The sequence below is a fragment of the Sciurus vulgaris genome, assembly GCF_902686455.1.
Source record: "Sciurus vulgaris genome assembly, chromosome: 9".
Lineage (NCBI taxonomy): Eukaryota > Metazoa > Chordata > Mammalia > Rodentia > Sciuridae > Sciurus > Sciurus vulgaris.
This window is the reverse complement of record NC_136469.1, coordinates 2,892,368-2,913,115: the sequence shown is the minus strand read 5'-3', so window position 1 is coordinate 2,913,115 and position 20,748 is coordinate 2,892,368. Positions and strand designations below refer to the sequence as shown.

General features: G+C 47.6%; 1 protein-coding gene across 2 annotated transcripts in view; it reads left to right on the top strand.

Moving 5' to 3' along the window:
- The window catches only part of PRDM5 (PR/SET domain 5), a 145,080-nt gene that overhangs the window by 62,135 nt on the left and 62,197 nt on the right, over positions 1–20,748 (top strand). For both annotated transcript variants that reach the window (XM_079153396.1, XM_079153397.1), the window contains exons 5-9: positions 506–680; positions 1,807–1,928; positions 5,858–5,937; positions 10,715–10,799; positions 11,906–12,063. In XM_079153396.1, the coding sequence (XP_079009522.1) occupies positions 506–680; positions 1,807–1,928; positions 5,858–5,937; positions 10,715–10,799; positions 11,906–12,063 (620 nt within the window). The remainder of the gene's footprint in view (positions 1–505; positions 681–1,806; positions 1,929–5,857; positions 5,938–10,714; positions 10,800–11,905; positions 12,064–20,748) is intronic.

Genomic DNA, 20,748 nt, shown 5'->3' with positions numbered 1-20,748 from the left:
TTCACATTTCTGAGTCTGATTTTATTCAGTAATCTAAAGGTGTGCTTTCTTTGGCACTTTAAGGAGTTTGGGTAGAGGACCTGCAGATCCTGTTGCTCCAATCCCCTGGTGGCAACTTTTCCCCATGGAGTGCCATCCCCCGGTGCTTCAGCAGGGTTTGCCTCCACCACACTTTGTCCTTGTGAAGCCAAAAGTGAGCTCCAGGTGACCCAGTCCAGGGAGGAGTTTTGTAGTTCGAGACTCTTTGATCTGGACAGTTAGCATCATAGGGTAAATTAAAAACTCAGTTTGAGTTTGTATTAATTTAGTGAAACAGTGAATTATTTTTAAAAGAGTATATTTCTCTCTATTAATATTCCTGTTATATTTTGTGGATGACACCTCACATCCATAGACATAAGAATTCATGTCATTAGACAGTTAATTTGATTTTAAAGCAGGCGCACAGCTTACAGTTCTTGCTCTGGACTTTGGCCTCATGAATGCACTCCTTACCAACGTGCAGATTCCCTTGGCTGCACAGAGGACTTCGCCTGCCCACAGTGTGAGTCCGGCTTCCCCAGTGCGGAGATTCTCGCTGAGCACCTGCAGACGCTGCACCAGAGGCCCACAGAGGAGAAGGAATTCAAGTGCAAGAAGTGTGGAAAGAAATTCCCAGTCAAGCAGGCCTTGCAGAGACAGTGCGTACATCACAGCGTCCGTTGTGTTGACCTGACTTGTGGTCTTTAGCCCGTGGTGGGAGGGGTGGGATCCCACAGTGGCAGGTAGCAGCATGCTGATCTTTGACATGTTTGGATTGTGAAGTGACCAGTAAGCATGCTGGTGTCACATTGAGCTGGTTGGTTTACTAGCCCAAAGTCCAGACATGCATGATGGAGCCAGGGCTCGAGGTGGCAGAGCAAGTCTAGTCGGCTCCACTCATCCCCTGGAATCAGCTGCAAAGTTCAAGGTGTGCAGGGAATGCACTGAGGTTTGGGAAGCACTGTTTGTTCCAGAGTAGCCTTGGAGGAATAATCTAGAGACAAACAGGTACAGGATGTGAGATACGTAAAGTTAAATGATCCCCCTGGCTCTGAACTACTGATTATAAACTCCTTATTATTTTAGCAATCTGTGTTAAGAGCATATGAAGTGATCCTTGAGTTTCTGTGTATTTCGGGATCGTGAATCGTTCAGTGTGAGACAGTAAGCGCTAAACCTGTGAACTCATGTTCAAGTAAGCACCATGAGAAATCATCAACATAGGCTTAATGTTCCTTTTATTGGCTTCATTAAGCTAAAATTCTAAGATATGCCATTTCATATTTAGATTATTTTATGTATCAGATGCATCCACTTTTGCTAATAAAATTCGAGAGTTAAAAGTTCAACTTAAACTTAATAAATGTTTAAGAAACTAAAACATTTGCGATAGCAGGAGATTAAACGTCTGGAGATTCTGTTGGGTTTCTTAAGGACCAGCCAAGCAGGGGCCCAGGTGCTGCCTAGGAAGCTATTTCCTCACGCGGCTCCTGACCCTCTCCCAGCCCCTCAGCGCGCTCCAGGGCACAGTGGGCAGCGGCCTGAGCGGCCTCCGTACCGCGCAGCGTCCAGGCTGGTGGCTGGTCCCGAGCTGGCTGTTGCAAAGCGGGGCGTGTGGCATGCACCCCCAGTGGTCCCGGGTCACGCCCGTTAGGCTGAAGCACGGCAGCCCCTTCCTCACGGGCGCAGGGCGTGCAGGAGCCGCCTGAGGCCTGTGGGGGCAGCCGCGGGTCTGCCCTTCCGTGTGCCCACCGGCTGCTTGTCCCCTTGCTGCTTGTCTCCTAGCTCCGAGCAGCACCAGGAGACGGGCCGTGGCGACGCCAGGTTCGTGTGCAGGGCCAACAGCTGCGGGAAGAGGCTGAAGAGCAAAGACGCCCTGAGAAGACACCAGGAGAACGTCCACGCTGGTGAGCAGCGCGGCCCTCTGCCCGCTCCCCGCCGCTCCGGGATCGCTTCCTGCCCTGCGCCCCACCCGCGCGCCCCGGGGACCTCCGAGGACGCGCTCCCGCCTGGTCTCGCTCACTCGCTCTGGGGACACGCCGCCCGCCGCGTCCCACCCGCGCTCGGGGACGCGCTCCGGCCTCGTCGCGCGGACGCAGCGTTCTCCTTTCCTGAACGCTGCTCTCCCGGCCAGCGGGCCTGGGCCGCTTGCCGCCCGCTGCCCAGTGAGCCCTGTGGTAGACCCAAGCGGGGTCTGCTCCTGTCTGGTGTCAGGGGCCGGAGAAGGAGTGCCTTTCCTTTCTCATAAATTATTGAAATTGACAAGTATGGATAGTTTCGAACTTTAAGTTATGGATGCCCTTTTGCCTTAATGCTTTTATAGTAAATACAATTTTTAATGCTTACTTTTCTTCTATATTGAAGAAAATTCCTAACTGTAATCGGACATGGGAATGAAATACATTTGGGTGAATAACAAATACTGTTTGAATTCCTTCTAGTAGGTAGCTAATCAGTAAAACAAGTATGAAGTTGGATTGTCATTTAGATCTTACTGCTTAGCACTTGGTTGATGGTTGTTGGTTTGCAGAGCCAGGCTATTGAACGGGGTGATCCGAGGGCTGCTGAGGGCTGCGGTGCTGCTCAGAATTTGCTTCTGGGCAGACTGCCCCTGCCTGGACTACAGGAAGTGAGTCGTCTCCTCTCCCATTCTATTGGGAGGTAGCCAGTGCCCAGCCTTATGTGTGTCAGTTATCTCTGATGCCAGCCCGAGTAAGGCAGGCAGAGAGGTCATGAACTTGGCTGCCGCCTGCTGACAGCTCCTTTGCGTGGGTGTGGGCTGCACAGTGCACAGTGTGTGGAAGCTTTCCTACGGGCAGGAGGTCTGTGAGGGCCCTCAGCTGCTGCCTGTCACTAGGACTTGCAAGTGTTGTTTGTTGTCTATCCTTTAGAGGAACATGTGGCTCATGTACGGCAATGGCATTGTTCTGAATTCATGTCTACTGGGGCCTTCTCCATGACCACAAAAGGCAAGCATAACGATCAGATAGATTTGCCTTCATAGCTTTGTTAAAGACTGTTCTGATTAAAATGCTGTTCTTCATTTTCTCCATCTATGGTTGGAATGTGTTGTAACGGAGCTTTGATGACAGTTTTAAAGTCCACTCTGCTGACCTCAGTGACTAGCCAGATAAGCATGAAAACCCTGGAAACCTGTGTTCTGAGACCTGGGTCTGTGCTCTGCCCGCTGTGCTGTGGTCATAGTTGTGGTTTGTTCTTGTTGGTACAAAGAATTGAACCTGGGGCGCTTAACCACTGAGCCACATCCCCAGGCCTTTTTTGTTTTTTAATTTAGAGACAGAGTCTTGCTGAGTTGCTTAGAGCCTTGGTAAGTTGCTGAGGCTGGCTTTGAACTTGAGGTCCTCCTACCTCAGCCACTCAAGTCACTGGAATTTCAGTGTGCACCACTCTGCCTAGCTGTGGGCACAGTTTTATGAGGCTTCATGTAACTGGTCTTGGGTATTATAATGTACTTTCTGGAAATCATGGTGATTTTGTAGAAAATAATTCACAAAAGGAAATTGTTTTGTTATTCTTCTTCCCATGTTACAGATCTTATGAAATGTGAAATCTTATTGTATTTTAGCCAGAATATGCAGCACTTTTGCTGGGTCTGATACGTGAGTTCTGTGTCTCATGCATGCCTCTCTCTTGCCTTTTTTTCTCTGCAGGGTGTTCAGACATTTGGGACAGTGTTCCCTGTTGAGAGTGGCCAGTGAAGCGCTGCTCACATGGTTGTGGATCCTTCAGTAGAAGGGGACGGAGGGGTTCCAGGCACACAGGGGCTGCAGCTCCTGCTGCTTATGGGAAGTGCTGAGAGAGAAGCCAAGGACTTAGTGGCCACACTTGTCCCCAGAAGCCATGCATGAGGTGGGCAGGCCCATGGGCTAGCTCTCAGAGCTGATTTAACCAGCAGGACGCTGTGGTCCTAGAACCTAGGTGACCAAGTGTTCAGGCACTTGTAGGATTCCTTTCACTGCTGCCCACTGTGGAATGTGTGTCTGAACTTTTCTCATCCAGTGTGGCTGGCACTGGGGATTGATCCCAGGGCCTGTGCGTGCCAGGCAGGCCCTTTCCCATTGAGGATTCTTGATGGCAAATTGAACACCAGGTTCACTTGCTATGGACAGTGTACAGTGGCCCCAGGTAGAGTTTTGGATTTGGGTGGATGTTGTTGTCCTGGAGGCTTGGGGAGCTGGTAGAGGGGTGAGAACCTACACACTGAGCCCAGAGGAGACAGGGACCGAGGGACTGAGTTTCTGAACCCAGTTCCTGGCTTTCTCTTTTGCTGGGTTCTGTGGATCCTGGTGGAGAGGTTATAATGACAGGAGATGATCGGTTTTTGTCGTCACAACTTCTTCCACATTTCTTTTCAAAGGAACTGAGATCCCAGGTCTAGGGTGGAAGAGGAAATGAGAGGAGGAGAGAAAAGACTGGAGAGTGAGGGGGACTGGGTGAGGAGAGAGGGGCGGCTGGAGAAATATGCACCTCTGCCGTCCTCCTCCTGTGCCCACCTGCTAAGGAGGACGGGCACAGCCTTAGGGAGCAGCTGCAGTGTGAGAGGGGTGGGGCGGTAAGCAGTTCTGGGTGGAAGATTGGCGATCCCAACTAGCAGGAGCTAACGGGGGATATTGTTTCCCAGTGGCCCCTTAGGTGGCCGAGTGTATAGAGGGAGTTGATTGGCATGTGGCCAGGTATTCATTTTGGTTGGGAACACTTACTTTCTTTTTGAGTAACATTCCCACTTGTAAAGCACCAAGGAAGTGCTCTTGGCCGAAGCACTGAGGGTCATGTGGATGGGCCATTACCTGGAATGCCTTCACATCTTTAGATACAAGATGAAAGTGCATACTCTTTTTTTCTCAAAGTATGTTTCTCTTTCATAAACACTATCCTGTAATAAAACCAAACTGCTTCATGTTACTGGTTTTGCTTGCTTTGGATTTGCTTCAAAGTAATGAAGAAGTGGGGAGTGGGTCGTGGTGGCTAGGCAGGAGCAGGCATGGTCTGTCATGGTTGGCTTGGTGGTGGACCCATGGTTCACTGGACTATGTTTACTTTTTGCATGTTTGAAATCAATTAAAAGTTGAAAGATCATTTTGTGGGTCTTTATGGTGATATAGATGATGCTGTTACTATATCACATTTAGTCAAGTCTTATCACATATTTTATCCAGTCGCTTTATTTCTATAACCACTGTGAGGCTTACGAAATGAACTGCTGTAAATTTGATCACTACTATGTGAAAAGATAAAAGTAAAGATTTGTTTTGATATGGTGAAGGTATGGATTGTCAATATAATGTTTAATTATGCTTGATTTTGTTTTTCTATTTCCTAATATTAATTTGATAAAATGTATATTCATAGATTTTGTTAAAGTCTAGTGGTAGAAAGAATAATCTATGAATTCCATCTTTAAAACCCTATCAGATGAAATAAAATATTCTATTGAGACATAAAGTAGAAAAGATCAGTTTATGAATTGATTTTTCACTGTTGTCCTTCATAAGAAGATTCGACTCATTTCAGCTTTGGGTTGATGTTTCATGGAGACGTGCTTTTCTTCTGTGATACTTGGTTAGTACATGGGAATGGGAAAGGTCTGTTCCACGCATGCAGAAGCAGAATATGAGCGATAGATCTCTTACATTTGAAAGAAAAGGGCTCAGATACCACTCGCCATTTATGTGAGTTTGATGGATGATACTCCATCCGCTCTGAATGGATATTGGCACCTGAATTACAGAGGTGGAATTACATATCCTGTGGAAACTCTCTGCGGTACCCCTTATTGTCTCGTTTAATTCATGACGGTTTTTCATTTCTCTTTTAGGAGATCCTAAGAAAAAGCTTGTGTGTTCGGTGTGCAATAAAAAGTGTTCCTCTGTATCCAGCCTGCGGGAACACAGGAAGGTCAGTAAGACAGACCTGCTCGCAGTTGCCTGTCAGCGGCTCAGAGCGTCTGTAGGTGAGCTGACTGATATCCAGACAGAGCTTCGTCATGAACCTACGTGGCACCGTATTCTAGAGTGCACAGCCAGCGTGCAGAGAGGTGAACTGCTGAGGATGTTTTGAATGTTGTAGTCAGCACTGGTTGACATATGGCCCCTCTGCCAGGTGTCACGTCTGGCCCAGCCTTTCACTGAGAACCCGCCTTGGCTCAGAGCTTTGTCCATTGCCTTTCGCTCAGGAAATATAAGTCAGTGAGAAAACCACACATTTTTGTGTATTTATAATGTGCTGTCAAGTGACCTCTTGTAAAATGAATGCATGTTATAGTTTAGTCTGGCACAACAAAGACAAGAGCTGCATTGTGATGTGATGTAGTAATGGTGCGAATTGCCAATGTAACGTCTCACTGAGTCTGACTTTACTCCATTCTGTTCTTAATGTTGATGTGCTAAATCATGCACTCATGGGTTTGTACATCCAGGTGTTATTAGCAGACGCAAGTGAGCCCTTAGGATAAAATTAATTTAACATTTTACCATAAGTATAAAAATACCTATTTTGTTGTGAAAATTTAATATGAAAAAATAAATGATAATTCTTACCTAATAATATTAGCCTCTAGTTAATAGAATGTATAATAAAAGAGAATTGAAATTGAATTTAGATTTTCACTCGTCGTGCTAGAGTCCAAAGTGTTCATGTTGCATTCTTTTATAACTAAGATGTAAAACTACCTTTGTTGTGTTCTATAAAATGAATTATCTCCTTGAGTATACATAGGTATATTCCAAAGTAACCTGATGGTACTGGAAATTCATGATTTTTAGTCTCGTAACTCCAACCGTTTCTGTGGACTTAGTTTAGCATTTGGTACCAGTTGAGTGATTTTAATCCTCTCACGGAGATATGGGGGCAACCTGAACCATGAATCGGGGCAGGAGCTCTGTGTTGCTAGCCCTCAGTGCCTTCTGGGCCTGGGTTCTCATTTCTAAAATGGGCATTGAACAAATTAGTGTTTTGTTTTTGTTTTTGTTCTCTTAGTGCTATTAACTTCTTCTTCTTTTTTTTTTTTTTTTTTTTTTTTTTAGTTTCCAAATAGTGATTTTATTAATTGTTTAAAAAATGGAAGTGTCTTGGGAGCATGTGTCATTCCCCTGTAGGGGCCTTGCTCATCTTCTTTACAGAAGATTTTAGCCTATGTACAGAAATTACCCAGAAAGGAGCGCATGGGTGCCCATGCAGATGTCCTGTCTTTAGGTCTCTCTTCCTCCTCCCCATCGCTTGTCTGGCTTCAGGAAGAAGAAACCTCATCAGTCAAAAAGATCAAGCTACTGGAAAAGACATTTTCTAAACATCCTCTTACTTTTATTATTTTATGATTTATTTCCCTGATATGTTGAAAGAGGTTGAAATTTAAGAGAGTTTACCAGGTAGAGCATTTTGATGCAGTTCACTGTGGAGAATGTTTCTGACCAAGTCCCGTTTTCAGTGCAGTTCCTTGGTAACAGAGGAACTTGTCACCTGGAGGAGAGCCTTGGTGGAGGTAGCTGTCCTGTGGTGGTGGGTGTGGGGCTGGAACTCCTGTCCCTGAGGTGAACTCTTATGGAGTGCCAGGTCTTATGGCTTGATGCAGCCCTTCCTCCCTCACCGCCTCGCTGCCCAACTGTCACCTTCCTGAGTACCAGGCAGCATGCATTGCCCATGGTTTTGACCATCTGTGGGCAGATGCATCGAATGTCTACTAGAGTCTAGCTGCCCAGCTTCCCCCTGCCAGTAGATGGTGCTTTATGACAGGGCACACTATCCTGGGCTAGAAGCAAGGCATATCGTGCCTTCTTGACAGTTATCAGAACTTAAAATGGTACATATTATTCTCCCATCAATAATTTTCAGAATATTTTTACTTAGCATTAGATGTAATTAAATAGTATTGAAACTGCAATTTGAGAAGAGACTGGATACGCTTCTTCCACTGGTGGGTGGGTCTGTGTAAGCTGCAGACTTCTGCAGCCCAGAAAGCTCGCATGGGTGTTGGTGGCCCATCAAGGCAGGTGCCTGCTGGAATCAGCTCTGAGGTCACAACTAGCAAAGCCAGGCTTCTCTCTTCTACTGTCGAGTGACATGTTGCAGCATTAGCAGGGTCTGTGCTCTCCAGGGTCCAGGCAGACCCTAGCAGCTCACCACTTTTCAGGTTCTTGTCTAGCTAATTCCAAGAATGGAGTCCACAGGAAATAACAGAAGGCAAGAGTGAAAAGAGAAGAAAAGAGACACCCACGGGAGCAAGAGGGGGGACCTGATAGGGTGGCTGCCTACACGAACTACTTTAGGGGCTCATGTAGCCACTGGGAAGGGGCACTGATCACCAGGCATGCTCTCCAGGTCTTGGGAAAGTACCAGCAGTGTTGGTTTGGCCAGTGACCTTGTGATCTTCTCACACTTGAGTGAGTTTTCCTCTAATCTCCACTCAGGTCCACCACTACTTCCAGTCTCCTGCAGCTCCAGGAAAGGCTCGGCTAGGACGTTTGGAATGTTTCTGATTATTTCCATGGAGTGGCCTTTACATCTGGGGAAAAAAACCTTAACTGTGGCCTATTACTTATCCTAATTAGTGTCCTGTCATTTGACTTTAAATCTGTTTGTTGAGCTGCTTAAGGTGTTTGGAAATAGCTTTGTCCTGCTCTCTTGCACAGTAAATGACAGTTTTTTTGTGATTTGGGAACTATTTAACTCGACCTTGGAAAGTGTTTCATGTTTCTTAAACTGTGAGAGTTAAGTGAACACTTGAGTATTCTGCAGTGTTTCCTTAATAGTTCGTTTTTCTACATGAACTAGTGATGTTTTTTGGTATTTGGATTGAACCCAGGGATGTTTTACCCACCGTATAACACCTCCAGCCCTTTTTATTTTGAGATATTTCTTGCTAAATTACCCAGGTTGGCCTTGAACTTGTGATCCTCCTGCCTTAGCCTCCCAAGGGGCAGGGATTACAGGTGTGCACTACTATACCTGGCTGGATTAATAATTTTTAACATTTTATTTATCATTAAAAATGAAAAGAAATAAAGTTTTATATATGGCTCAGAAGGCTTAACATGTTGGTCATTTCAAAATTATATAAGGGGCAGTCTTTGGCATGCATTGGGTGGACAGACTCGTTTCTTCTGAGCTCTGTGGCACTTGCACCAGGCTCTGGACATGACCCTGATTAGGTGGTGGCCACACATCTCTGCAGGATGATGTCAGGTCTGCTGGCCTTTGTGCAGGGGTCCTGCAGACCCGTAGCTCCTGCACATCTCTAAAGAGCACGTGTCAGGCCCTCCCACAGGGGTGCCTTTTGCTGCTGCTGTTTCTCTACCTTGCCTGGCTTTTCTCAGGTGAGGTCTGTGGCGTACCAAGGGTTAGAATGGACAGAAGCAGCGAGGGTTGCTGCCTTGTACCTGCCTGGTGCCTGGGGAGCCTTGCCCTGTGTCTTCCACTCACCCCTCTCTTCTTTGAGTCCTATCCTGGCCACTTAGATCAGGCAAGCATGGCAGGGTACAGCCTGTCCCCCGCACATCACTGCCATGCTGCCCTGGGCCAGGCTCTTGGTCTTTGGATGTGTCTCCAACTCTTTTGCACCAGGCTGCACCCTTTGCCTCTCTGGGTCACGCGACCGTGCCTTTGATGAGGTGGACTACGAACACAACTTCACGCCAGCTTTGAATGTTCAGCAGAATTGCTGGTGCTCTCGTTCATTGCTGATCAGCATTTCTGATCTAAGTCTTTGTGCGGTACGTTGCTTTAGGGCCAAGAGCATTGGTGCTGATGATAAGTCCAGCTTCTGTTTTTTATGCCACTGATCCATCTCCCTGATCTGGAGTCTAGGAAGGGAAAGAACTAATGTGATATTCAACTGTGATATTTATATTAAGTAGTTGTTAGCTAAGGTTATGTCCCCTTATTATGATTTTCAAAATATACATCTTACGGTATATATTTAAGGTATGTGATATGATGCTGTGGGCGAGAGTGTGTAGTAAAATAGTTTTTACTGTGAAACCAGTTAATGTGTCGCCATCTCACAGTCACCCACCCCCACTGCAGCGCGAGGGCACTGTGACCTGCTCCGGTCGTAACGATCCTTGAGTGCATTATGTGATTACTGCCATAGTCCTCCGGTCTTACGTCAGACTTTGAGACGCTCCGTCCTCCGTCTATTTGGTTTTTGCCTCCCTGGATCTGCGTCTCACACTTTCTTTTGCTGGGGTCTCTTGTCTTGGGAGACTTGTACTGTGAGCTAAACATCTTCAGAATCATCTCTCTTCTAGTCTTCCTCTGTAATTAATATTTTTCTCTGTGCTATATACATTTAAGTTTAAAATATTGTTGGCTACTGTAAAAGGAGCAGTATTACCTGTGGTTTACAAATGTCTAAGTCTAAATCTGTGCATAAGAAGTGAGTTAATATACTAGCTGTATTTTTTTGTAAAGCATATACATTTGACATGAACTACTAGGTCAGTCCTATTGCATAGTTAAGCAGCTGTAGTCTCAGTTTCCTTTGAATGACGTGTTTTTACTAGCAGTGTGTTCGCTGTGGTTTTAATGTGTGCAGGACAGTATGAGCAGTCAGGGCTGGGCCTCACTGGGAGCTTTGGACACAGCAGTAGCAGCTGCCCCCCTGTCGGCACTTTTGCTTGGGCTTCATGTGATTTGGGAGGCTTCCGTGGTTGTTGACTGTCCATGTACCCTTCCGCAGGTCCATGAGATTTTTGACTGTCAGGAATGTATGAAGAAGTTTGTCTCAGCGAATCAGCTGAAGCGCCACCTCATCACCCACTCAGGTAATGCTGCTTCTTCGTTTGTTGAACGACGAAGAGTGGCTGTCATTACCAGGGCCTAGTCAGGGGCCCAGCTCTGAGTTCTGACTTGGCCTTAACTAGTTATGTGATTTTGAGCAAGTTACTCAACTCTCTTGAACTCTGTTTATAAAGCAAAGGTAGTTGGACTGAAGGACATAGACGTGCTCACGGTCCCATTTCAGTTTGTCACCTACATCTCTGGGGGATGCTGGTGCCTTTCACGGTGCCTGCGAAGGCTAGCTGAGGCCCTAGTGTACTCTACTGGTAGCTTCTTACACTTAGCGGGGGCTCGGCGGTGCCAGCATCTACATTGACAGACACTTTCCATTCTACATATGGCCTAATAAATAAGTCTTAAGAGGGTTTTATAAATGTGCCTTGAGAGCGTCTTTTTAAAGCCACGTTTCATGTTTAGCATGTTTGAGCAACAGGAGCTGCACTTATGCAGACTTGAAAAATCAACTCTGGAAATAATTTTTTTCTCCATGGAGTCTCTTCTAGAAGTTAAGGTGTCTAATTTGAGACCCTTGAAGTCAGGATGTTTTTTAATGTCCACCCTGTTTGGAGATAGATGTAGGTGTTTTAGTGAATTAAAGTTAGATTACAACCTGGTGGCCTTCAGGCGTGCATTGGTTGGCATGGTATTTTTAAAAGTTAGTCGTGGGCATCAGTGAACTTGGGGTCGGCGCGGACTATTCCTGCCCCTGCTCATGCGCTGGGAAGAGGAGGCTGTGCTCAGGGCGCGTGGCCCAGCAGGGGCTCTGTCCTGACCTCTGCTGTCTCCTCCCTGCCTTAGGGTCTGATGCCGGTTTAAACTCACACGTCTCAGCCCATTTTTCATCTGGATTTCGCCTTTGAACTTCTTAAATTGAAGCTTTAGTTTTCAAAACAGGCCTGCAGAAGAACAAGCTCACCTTCCCCTTGCAGACAGACTGTGGTATCTGGCATGAAGGATAGGGTGCGGCTTGCTTTAGTGTGGCCGCCTGAGCCCTGGGTTACTTGCGCTCATGTGATTGAGACCAGGACGTGTTCCTCTTACCCTTTACCTTTGTGTAGACACGATACCTTCTCTACTCACTTTTTCACAGAAAGACGACCCTATCATTGTGAGATCTGCAACAAGTCTTTTAAGAGGCTTGATCAGGTGGGCGCCCACAAAGTTATTCACAGTGAAGACAAGCCCTACAAGTGCAAGCTCTGTGGAAAGGGGTTCGCGCACAGGAACGTCTACAAGAATCACAAGAAGGTAAGAGCATATTCCAGTTTTTTCACTGCTCTGCTGATAATGATTTTCATTTGCTATCCCCAGGCCTCTGGGGCATGCGGTGTGTGGTGGAACCTGGAGACCATCTTGCTGCTACTCTCCAGTGGCTTGCTCAGGCCAGGTGGCTCTGCCGAGCTTCTGGCTTCCATTCTCTACTGAAACCGTTTGATAAGAAGCATTGCTGAGCTGCTAAATCAGGGAACCACCTCTTGGCTGTTCAGTCGATTCTGACAGCTGTGGGGTGCTGCTGATGGCTAAGACCTCCTCCTTCCTTAAGGACGTATCTGCCTACCTGTGTGGCCTTTTGGAACTGTTCTCATTCTTGGTGTCCTTGTGGTATATTTTGCTAGGTCTTTTGCAATTTCTGTGACTGCTTTGGTCTGTATTAGCTTTCTGTCACTGTGACAAAATACTTGAGATATAAACTGCTTATGAGGCGGAAAGATTTATTTTGGAGCATGGTGTCAGAGGCTTCAGTCCACGGTTGGTTCCTTTGCTTTGAGGCCTGTGGTGAGACAGAATGCCCCCGTGCCAGCTCGATGGAGCAGAGCACCTGGCATCATGGTGGCTGGGCAGCAGGGATGGGGGAGAGGAAGGGGCTGGGGTCCCAGTATCCCCTTCACGGGCACATCCCAGTGCCCTCACTTCCTCCCACCAAACCCCACCTCCTCCGCCACTTCCCAGTAGCATCAAGGCTGGGGACCAAGCCTCTGACGTGGGGCCTTCAGGCACATCTCCACGCCATCAGCCTCTCTGGGCCCCAGGAGGCTGTCCCGGGTGCTTGGGGCCTCTCCGTGCGCTCTCCTGAGATGACAGTGTACCTGTGACGTTGCCTTCAGACTGCTGAAGAATTCCAGGTGGTGCATCTTCTGTGGTACCGAGCTTCGGACCCACGGTGAGGTGCTTGCTTGGTCTGTGGCCGGGCATGGTGTGACAGTGTGTCAGCATGCTCCTCTTCAGCCCGACGCTGCTCCTCTGCAGTTTCTCCTCTCTGGTAATGCCAGAAGTGCATGGTTACTCAAGCCCCTGTCTTCAGTCGTGAGCCCTCTAAGCACGAGGCTAGATTTTCACGAAGACCCTGCCTTCAGCGTCCTCCCACCGTCCTCACAGCGCCCCTTCCTTTTCATACATTCCTGGTGCTGGGTGACCCTGGGCCCAGCAGGTGTGAGCACGTGCGATCTGGGGCTGCACCCAGCCCACACTTCCCGCCACACCTTCTCTGCCGCCTGGTTAGGGTCTTGGTTCCGTCTCTGTGCTCCAGGGAAGGCACCGAGCACAGCCCTGGGCTGTCCCTCTGGACTCCCTATGACAAACGGGTCCTGTGCTGAGTGTGTGTGGTGTGGACCCTGCTGCCATCAGGCTGAGTGCAGCCACCCAGACAGCTGCCCCGCCCCCGCCCCACTCGCTGCTCTGCTCGCTTCCCTCCTCGCCCTTGACCTTTGCTCCAGTGCTTGCTGCAGAACACATCCATTCTATCTGTTTTGTGTACTTGATAAATAGTTGCAGCTGAATTCAGGAAACGTGTTCAAAGATATTCAAGGTCTTGACAATCCACGTGAAAACATACTTGTGATGTGACAAGCATTTTCTATTAAGTAACCGCGTACCATCCCTTTAAAACAACTCATTACTTATTTTTTCATCTTTCATTTTTCATGGGAGTTCTAGTGATCTCAGTATTTATGAGGGACTTTCAAAAAACACAGCTTGACCTCCTTTGAAATCATTTTAAAAATGATGATACCAGTTTCAGCTTCAGTCTAAGAAGAAAAAGAAGCAGTAGGTTTGCCAGAGAGCGAGCCGGCTGATGGATAGTGTTCCCGCGGTGTCTGCCGTTCCTGTGTCCTGCCTGTGTGTCTAAGCCAGGTGTTCTGTGCGCAGGGCAGGGTTGTGTGCACTGCCTCTGCTCTGGAATTGCATGGCTGTAAAAAACTCTGGCTGGTTTCCTGCTCGCTCTCTGGAACCTCCAGCTCCTTTCTCAGTGAAACTGATCCACCCAGGTTTATGAGTTTTTCACAGTTTGGCTGTGTTATGTGCCACATGGGAAATCGGCACGGGATCTTTGCACCGTCTCTTGTGCCCTCATCCATAAATCACATGGCAGTACTGGACGCCCTGGGAAGGCAGAGGCATGGAGGCTGACCTTCCTGTAGGGAAGCACGTTTGCCTCTGTCCTGGACGCATGTGTCCCCATGGGGTGCTGAGCCACTCTGAGTCTGGTATGGTCACGTGAGAATATCTGAACTGGTTCTGTAAAGAGAGAATGGAGCTTTTCTCCCACCATGTTACCTACGGCTGTGAGGAGACTTCAGGAGAAGGGCGCCCCCAGGAAGTGAGGAGAACTCCGCGGGTCCCCGGCTCTTCATCGCGCCCCAGGCCCAGGGCGCCTTGTTTTAAACAGAGTAAATGTTCTTTCGGTTTGCTGGATATGTGATCTGTGCATTTCATTATACTTATTTGTCTTCTTTTGTGCCAATTCTTGTCTTTTAACATTATACTTGCTTGATAAAAGGAGCTCTGTCATTCATTGTGATTATGATTTTATTTGGTGAAATGTCAAAGGAATGTTTTCTATTTAAAAATTTAGCACCATAAAGAAGAATGAAACTATGGGATTTGCTGATAAATGGATGGAACTGGAGACTATCATGTTAAGTAAAGTAAGTTAGACCCCAAGCCTGAAAGGTTGAATGTTTTCTCTGAAGTGTGGAAGTTAATCCAAAATAAGGAAAGAGAGAGACAGAGACAGAGAGAAAGAGAAAAGGGGTGGGTGTGGGATAGTCCACCAAAATAGAAGAAAAATCCGTGAACTAAATGAAAGAGAGGGAGAGGGAGAAGGGATGGGATAAGGGAAGAACAGCAGAATCAATCTGACCTGACCTTCCTGCATACATATGTGAATACTCCACAGTGAGTCTCAGCACCACGCACGTCCACGAGACCCAACAACCACCAACCACAGCAACAAACTACCAGTAAACAGCAGAAAGCTCAGGAGAGGGAGGAGGGGAAGGGAAGTACCAGGGACTGAATCACAGCAAATTATTTTCATGCCTTTATAATCATGTCAAAATGAATCCCTACATTACACATAACTGAAAAGAACCTGTAAAGAGGAAAAAACAAGAATAAACCCCAGCCCCGGATTGTATCACCTGCCCCTTGCGAAGGCACAGCAGGACACAAGGCTCAGTAGGACACAGGGAGTTTTCCTGCGCCCCCTCCTCTCAGGCGTTCATTTGATTGGATTTGGAGTTGTAATTTAAGGTCTAGTTTTAAAATACTGTTTCTCTGACTGCGGCTCTATTTTGATTATTTAAATCTCAGTTGGACAAGTTTCAGAGCCACTGGAGGCAGAAACTGGCCAGCTGACACTCCTCCACGTTTCGCTGCCTCTCAAACTTACCGCACAGAGACTCGGAGCAGGTGTGGCCTGCTGCCTCCCATGCAGGGCGGAGGTGCAGAGGACAGAGCTGTGGACCAGCCCTGGCCCAGGTGTGTCTGAGAGAAAGGCCGACCTTTCAGGCCCTTTGTGACCTTCCCGGGTAGCACTACAGCGGCTGCTGAGAGTGACTAGTCACAGTTTTTCATGCAGTAATTGCACGGGGCCCTCATGGCAGTGTCTGCCCAGTTGTATTCAAGCTCTGGGCTGTGGATGCTTAGGTCTTAGAACCAAAGAGTCACTGGAAAACAGAAAGGGCAAGAGTGAGGATCGTGTATGAAATGACAACCTGTGTGTGTGTTGCATTTTGATTAAGGAACACTCCTTTGGGGCTGGGGGTGTGGCTTAGTGGTAGAGTGCTTGTCTAGCAGGCCCAAGGCCATGGGTTTGGTCCCTGGCACTGCCTTCCTCCCCCCAATAAAGAGCAAAACAGAAAAGAAAAAAGAATATTTTTTGTCCTGTCCATCAGGTGGGAAGACCATGTAGTTAAGATTTTGCTTAGGTGAAATTCCTTCAGGCCTTAGAGGACAGGACCGGCCTCTTTCCCCAAAGGTCACGAGCTGGTTCCCAGACCCGGGAAGTGCAAGGTGGAGACAGACCTTGCCTGACGGTTGGGCTGCTGCCCTCTAGCCTCGGTGTGTTCTGTTTATTTTTACCTGATTGAATATTCACCAATTTTGTCATCTGACTATCTGTAAAACTCTGGGGAATTATATCATGTAGAAAACAATTTACTTTTCAAGAACTGGTGTTAATATTTAGAAGGACAGAGATTGCTTTGCTGCTGTTGGTGTGTTGGCTTTAGGTACCTCACGTGGTTGTCCGTGGATGCACACAAATCTGAATGAAGGATCCCCTGTTCCGAGGCCTGCTGCCTAGACACGCTGTCCGCTCGAGGGCTGTGCAGTCACCAGGCTGTCACTCAGGTTCGTAGAGGTACGATGCCGGGCTTTATGCAGAAAGTTCTGCTCTTTGACTGCCGTGATGAGCTTTAGCCCCAGTTCCTCAAGAGCTGAAGCCACGGGTGTCTGCTACCTGGACAGTTGACACCTCAGGTCCCGTCTCCGTCCATTCAGAGAGCTTCTGTGGGGAGCTTCTTCATGGGGATCTCCATGAGCTGTGGTGCAGAGGCAGGAATCGGAAGCCTTGGTGTCAGCCCTCCTGTAGGCCACGTGTGGTCCGAGTGGGGCTCTTTAGAAGCGTCCTGGATCAGAGCGCTGAGTGCCATCCTGCAGTGCCCTGCAGGGGTGCTCCCTGGGCCTGGTCTGAGCTGCTGCCTTCCTGAGCCATTGCTCTCCCTCCTCTGGGCAAACCCCCTTGCCCTGCTGGGGGCACTCGAGGCTGTGGGTGTGTAGGGACGGGGTTATGGCTCTTGGGCAGAGGACGTTGGGCTGGTGAGCAGGGACGTGCCTCTGTAGGAGTATCACGGAAGGTCACTCAAGCTCAGCGTGGAGTGAGCTGCTCCTCACTGCAGAGTATCTGTGCTTCTCATCATCTTTGTCGGTTCAATTTATTTTTCTGAGGAGGAGGCCTTTAAAGAAGCCAGTTATAAATTTGACAGTAAAGATTCAATCCACAGTTCATGTAAACAGCTAGATAGCACATATTTATGTCGCTTTAGGCTTATTATGGGGCTCAGTGGGACACTAATGTGCTTAGGATACGCAGACTTCAGTCTTCACTAGCAAAACTCCTTTTTAGAAAATATTTCTAGCAAATGTATCTCTGTAATATTTTCTCCAAATTTATTTTATCTTTAGTTATTTTTACAGTTTTATGATAGTTTTCCTGCAATGCAGATAGTGCAAAGGAAAAAAGCCATTAACAGTGAATACTGTTACTGTGAAGCAGGACATATTATTGGAAGTCAAGGTTTTATTTTTTAATTGTGAATGGTGCTGATAAAAATTTTATTTTATCATCATGAAATAAAAGTTTGAGCTGTATGGCTAGAAACATACCAATTTTCTAATTATTGCACATCATGGGAAAACCTTCGGAAGCATCTTGAGCCATTTCAGCAGCCGCAGTTTCCTTAGCATTTGTACATCTGCAATAGCGATCAGACTCCACACATGACAACAGCTGGCACATGAGGAGATGGATTGCATGGCACTTGCCCAGGGCTAGTTCATTTGTCTCCCTGGCAGATGTGGGTGTCACCAGGGACTTGGTGTCTGAACAGCGATGTTCTGCTGCTTATCATAGGATCTTCTGTTAATAAATCAGTGGAAAGTTTGGCACTTGTTAGAGATGAAAAATTCAAGGATTAGACACTTCTGAAAAAGCTTAATTTCATCTGGCACTTGTTAAATCCCTTCTGTCTTGGACACAGAAGTTCTCTCCTCCCAGCATGTAAGCATCTTGCTACCTCTGTTCTCACGTGTCCAGCCAGCACCAAGTTTCTGCCTGCTCTCTCACACCCCAGGGTCTGCTGGATGATTCTTGACAAGAACAGTTGCTTGCTGTCTGCCTGCTGCTAGCCTGTTGCCTAAGACACACTGCTGACCTTCGGCTCAAAAGTGATTTCCACAGTGTTTCCTTGTCCTAGATTTGGAAAAAGAGAAAGACTCATCCAGGAGGGAATATGGTGTGTCTGGAAGATCAAAGCAATCCTGTGTTTTAGTTGGAATACTCTGAAAACAAATCTTTTGGTAATAGTTCGATCTCCTGTAAAAAGTTCAAAAAAAAAAAAACAATAATAAAAAGGTATAAGAAGCAGCACATACTGTGTGAACCAGCAGCCTCCATTTGCTGTGAAACCCTCCGTGGTGTCCTGCAGAGCCCTTCCTCCATTCTCGCAGAGTGTACAGGCTCAGGTGGTCCTCCATGCATAATGTCTGACTTCTACTTTCAACACTTGAAACATGTTACAGATGACTTTCCTTACCAAAGAAAATTAGAATCATAATATCCACTATAACTTAATCAAATTTACATCTTTTTGTGGGCACTGAGGAGTTTTCCTTTTGTAAAAATTTGTTTGAACAATTGTCACATGTGTTTCTGCAGAGGCAGTTGGTGGGGTGTGTGTTTGTCTTTTGGTGCAGAGTGCCACCCTGCCCCCAGAAGGCTGGCATCCCAGGTATAGCACGTGAGACTGCCTTGCCCCTGCCCCGTCTTGAGCCAACCTGGAAAGATACCTGTTTTCTTCATGTTTGGCAGCTGAGAGACGGTACTATCTTTGCTTCTAATTTTCCATGTTTTTCATTGCATTTGAGAATTAAATATTGAATACCATGTGTACTTTGGACACCTTGAAATCCTGTAGTCCAGACTGGAAGTATTTTCCTGCCTGCTAGACACCTTTGAACAGGCACCTGAACTTGTCCAATGAACTGCTGATCTCCACGCCAACCTGCTTGGTGCCTGCCAGCCCTCATGTCTGCCAGTGGCCATTCCTGGCTGCATGGCTGCTGCAGACCCTGAAGTCATGCTGGCTTCCTTCTTTGTGTCTGTGTCCCTCCAGGACACCTGGTACCCTACCGTGCACATGCCTGTGACCTCCCCCGTGATGGCCCAGTGGCTGGTTCACAGCCGCCACTCTTGGTCTCCCTGCTCTTCGTGGTCCCTGCATCTGCTCCCCGTGGTCCCTGCATCTGCTCCCCACACAGTCGCCATGGCATTCTGTTAAGCATGAAGCTAGAAGTGCCACTCAGCTGCCACACCCTAGAAACTCTAGTCTCTCTTGGTAGAGCACACCCTGTGGTGGCCAGCGGGCCTCGCCTCTGTCTTCGCCGCAGTCTTTTGTGGGTCTTCTCTCTTCCCTGCTCGTCCCTGTGGCTGCTGCTGTGCATAGCTCTCCACATTCGCAACGTAAGCTCTTATTTTCTATTGTAGATATTTCCTTTGCCCGTCACTGGAGAGTCTCACCTTGCAGTTTTGAGTCTGTTTGTTATCTGAACATCTGGTTCTCTGCCTTTCTCCACTCAAAATTTATTTAAACATCCATTCGTACTTTCTTCCAGCACATTTAGGTTCTGTTCTCAGAGAGGGCCAGATCGTTATGGTATTATCCTACTTTGAGGAGTGAGCTACAGGCCCTGCTTTCTCCTCCCCAGTGTCTAGGAGGCGGCTGAAGACTCAAGCTCCTCCCCTTGAGGGCCTGCCCCGCCCACTCAGCATGCCTCAGCCTCCTCTTCTTATGGGCCTGCCCCGCCCACTCAGCAAGCCTCCCCCTGTGGCCCTGCCCCGCTCACTCAGCAAGCCCCAGACTCCTCCCAGTGAGGGCCTGCCCCGCCCCCAGTGCTCTTGTGCTCCATGTACTGGGGAGCCTCCTCCTTTGCGCTGCTTACTTCATCTGTTTCCATGCGTTCGTTTTAATTTCTGTAGCTAAAGAAGACATTGGATTTTCTTTGATTTATCCTCACTTTTAATGTCAGTTTCTTCCATCTTTTCTATTTTTTCCAACTAAAAGCAAGCGTGGTGATCCCTTGCTCGCCAACGTTGTGTTAATAGGTGGTGCTTGTGTCTTGTGTTTTAGAATGGCCGTGCAGCTATGAAAATGTGCAATCTGGTGTGCATAAAATGACTTTTAAAAACGTATCCCTTGTATTTTTGTACCACATATATTACAAAACTCGTATGATTACTTTTATTGCAGTAAAAGAGCCTAGTTCAATTTTTTTCTTTCACACTTAAGGGCCCTTCTGACCTTGCTGGTGACAGGAGGATGACACTTCCTCCACTGCTTTGCGCCCAGAGGCTTACCCTACCACAGAAGAGAAAGCTGGGCAGGAATGCACCCTGCCGGGCCTGTCTCTGGGTGTTGGGGCTGGCTGGGCTGCCTTGCTTCTGCTGACCGGTGTGCCTTTACGTCTCTTGCACACTCCCTGCACACTGCCTGCCCTTGGGCCAGTCAGAGACACTTCTCAAGCCTTCCTTTTCTCATCTGTGAATGGTGACAATGGCAGTGTTTTATTCCTCCAGGTGCTGTTGGAATTAATGGAGGTGGTTCCTGTGAGCTGTTTACCTAGTATCCAGCAGCTGTCCCCTAGGGTTGGCCAACACATGTTCCATTCTTTGGTGTGACATGGGTACTGGCAGCATGAGGACTGCCTTCGGAGGACTGGGATTTACTCAGTGAAGCTCACGGACAGGGGACAGGTATCCCCAGCACAGTTCACCCCAGACCCCAAGAGGTTGGCTCTTGAGAGATGGCACTTAACCATTCCACTCTGCAGAGGGAAATTTGCATGTTCAGATTAGCAACTTAAGATAGTAGG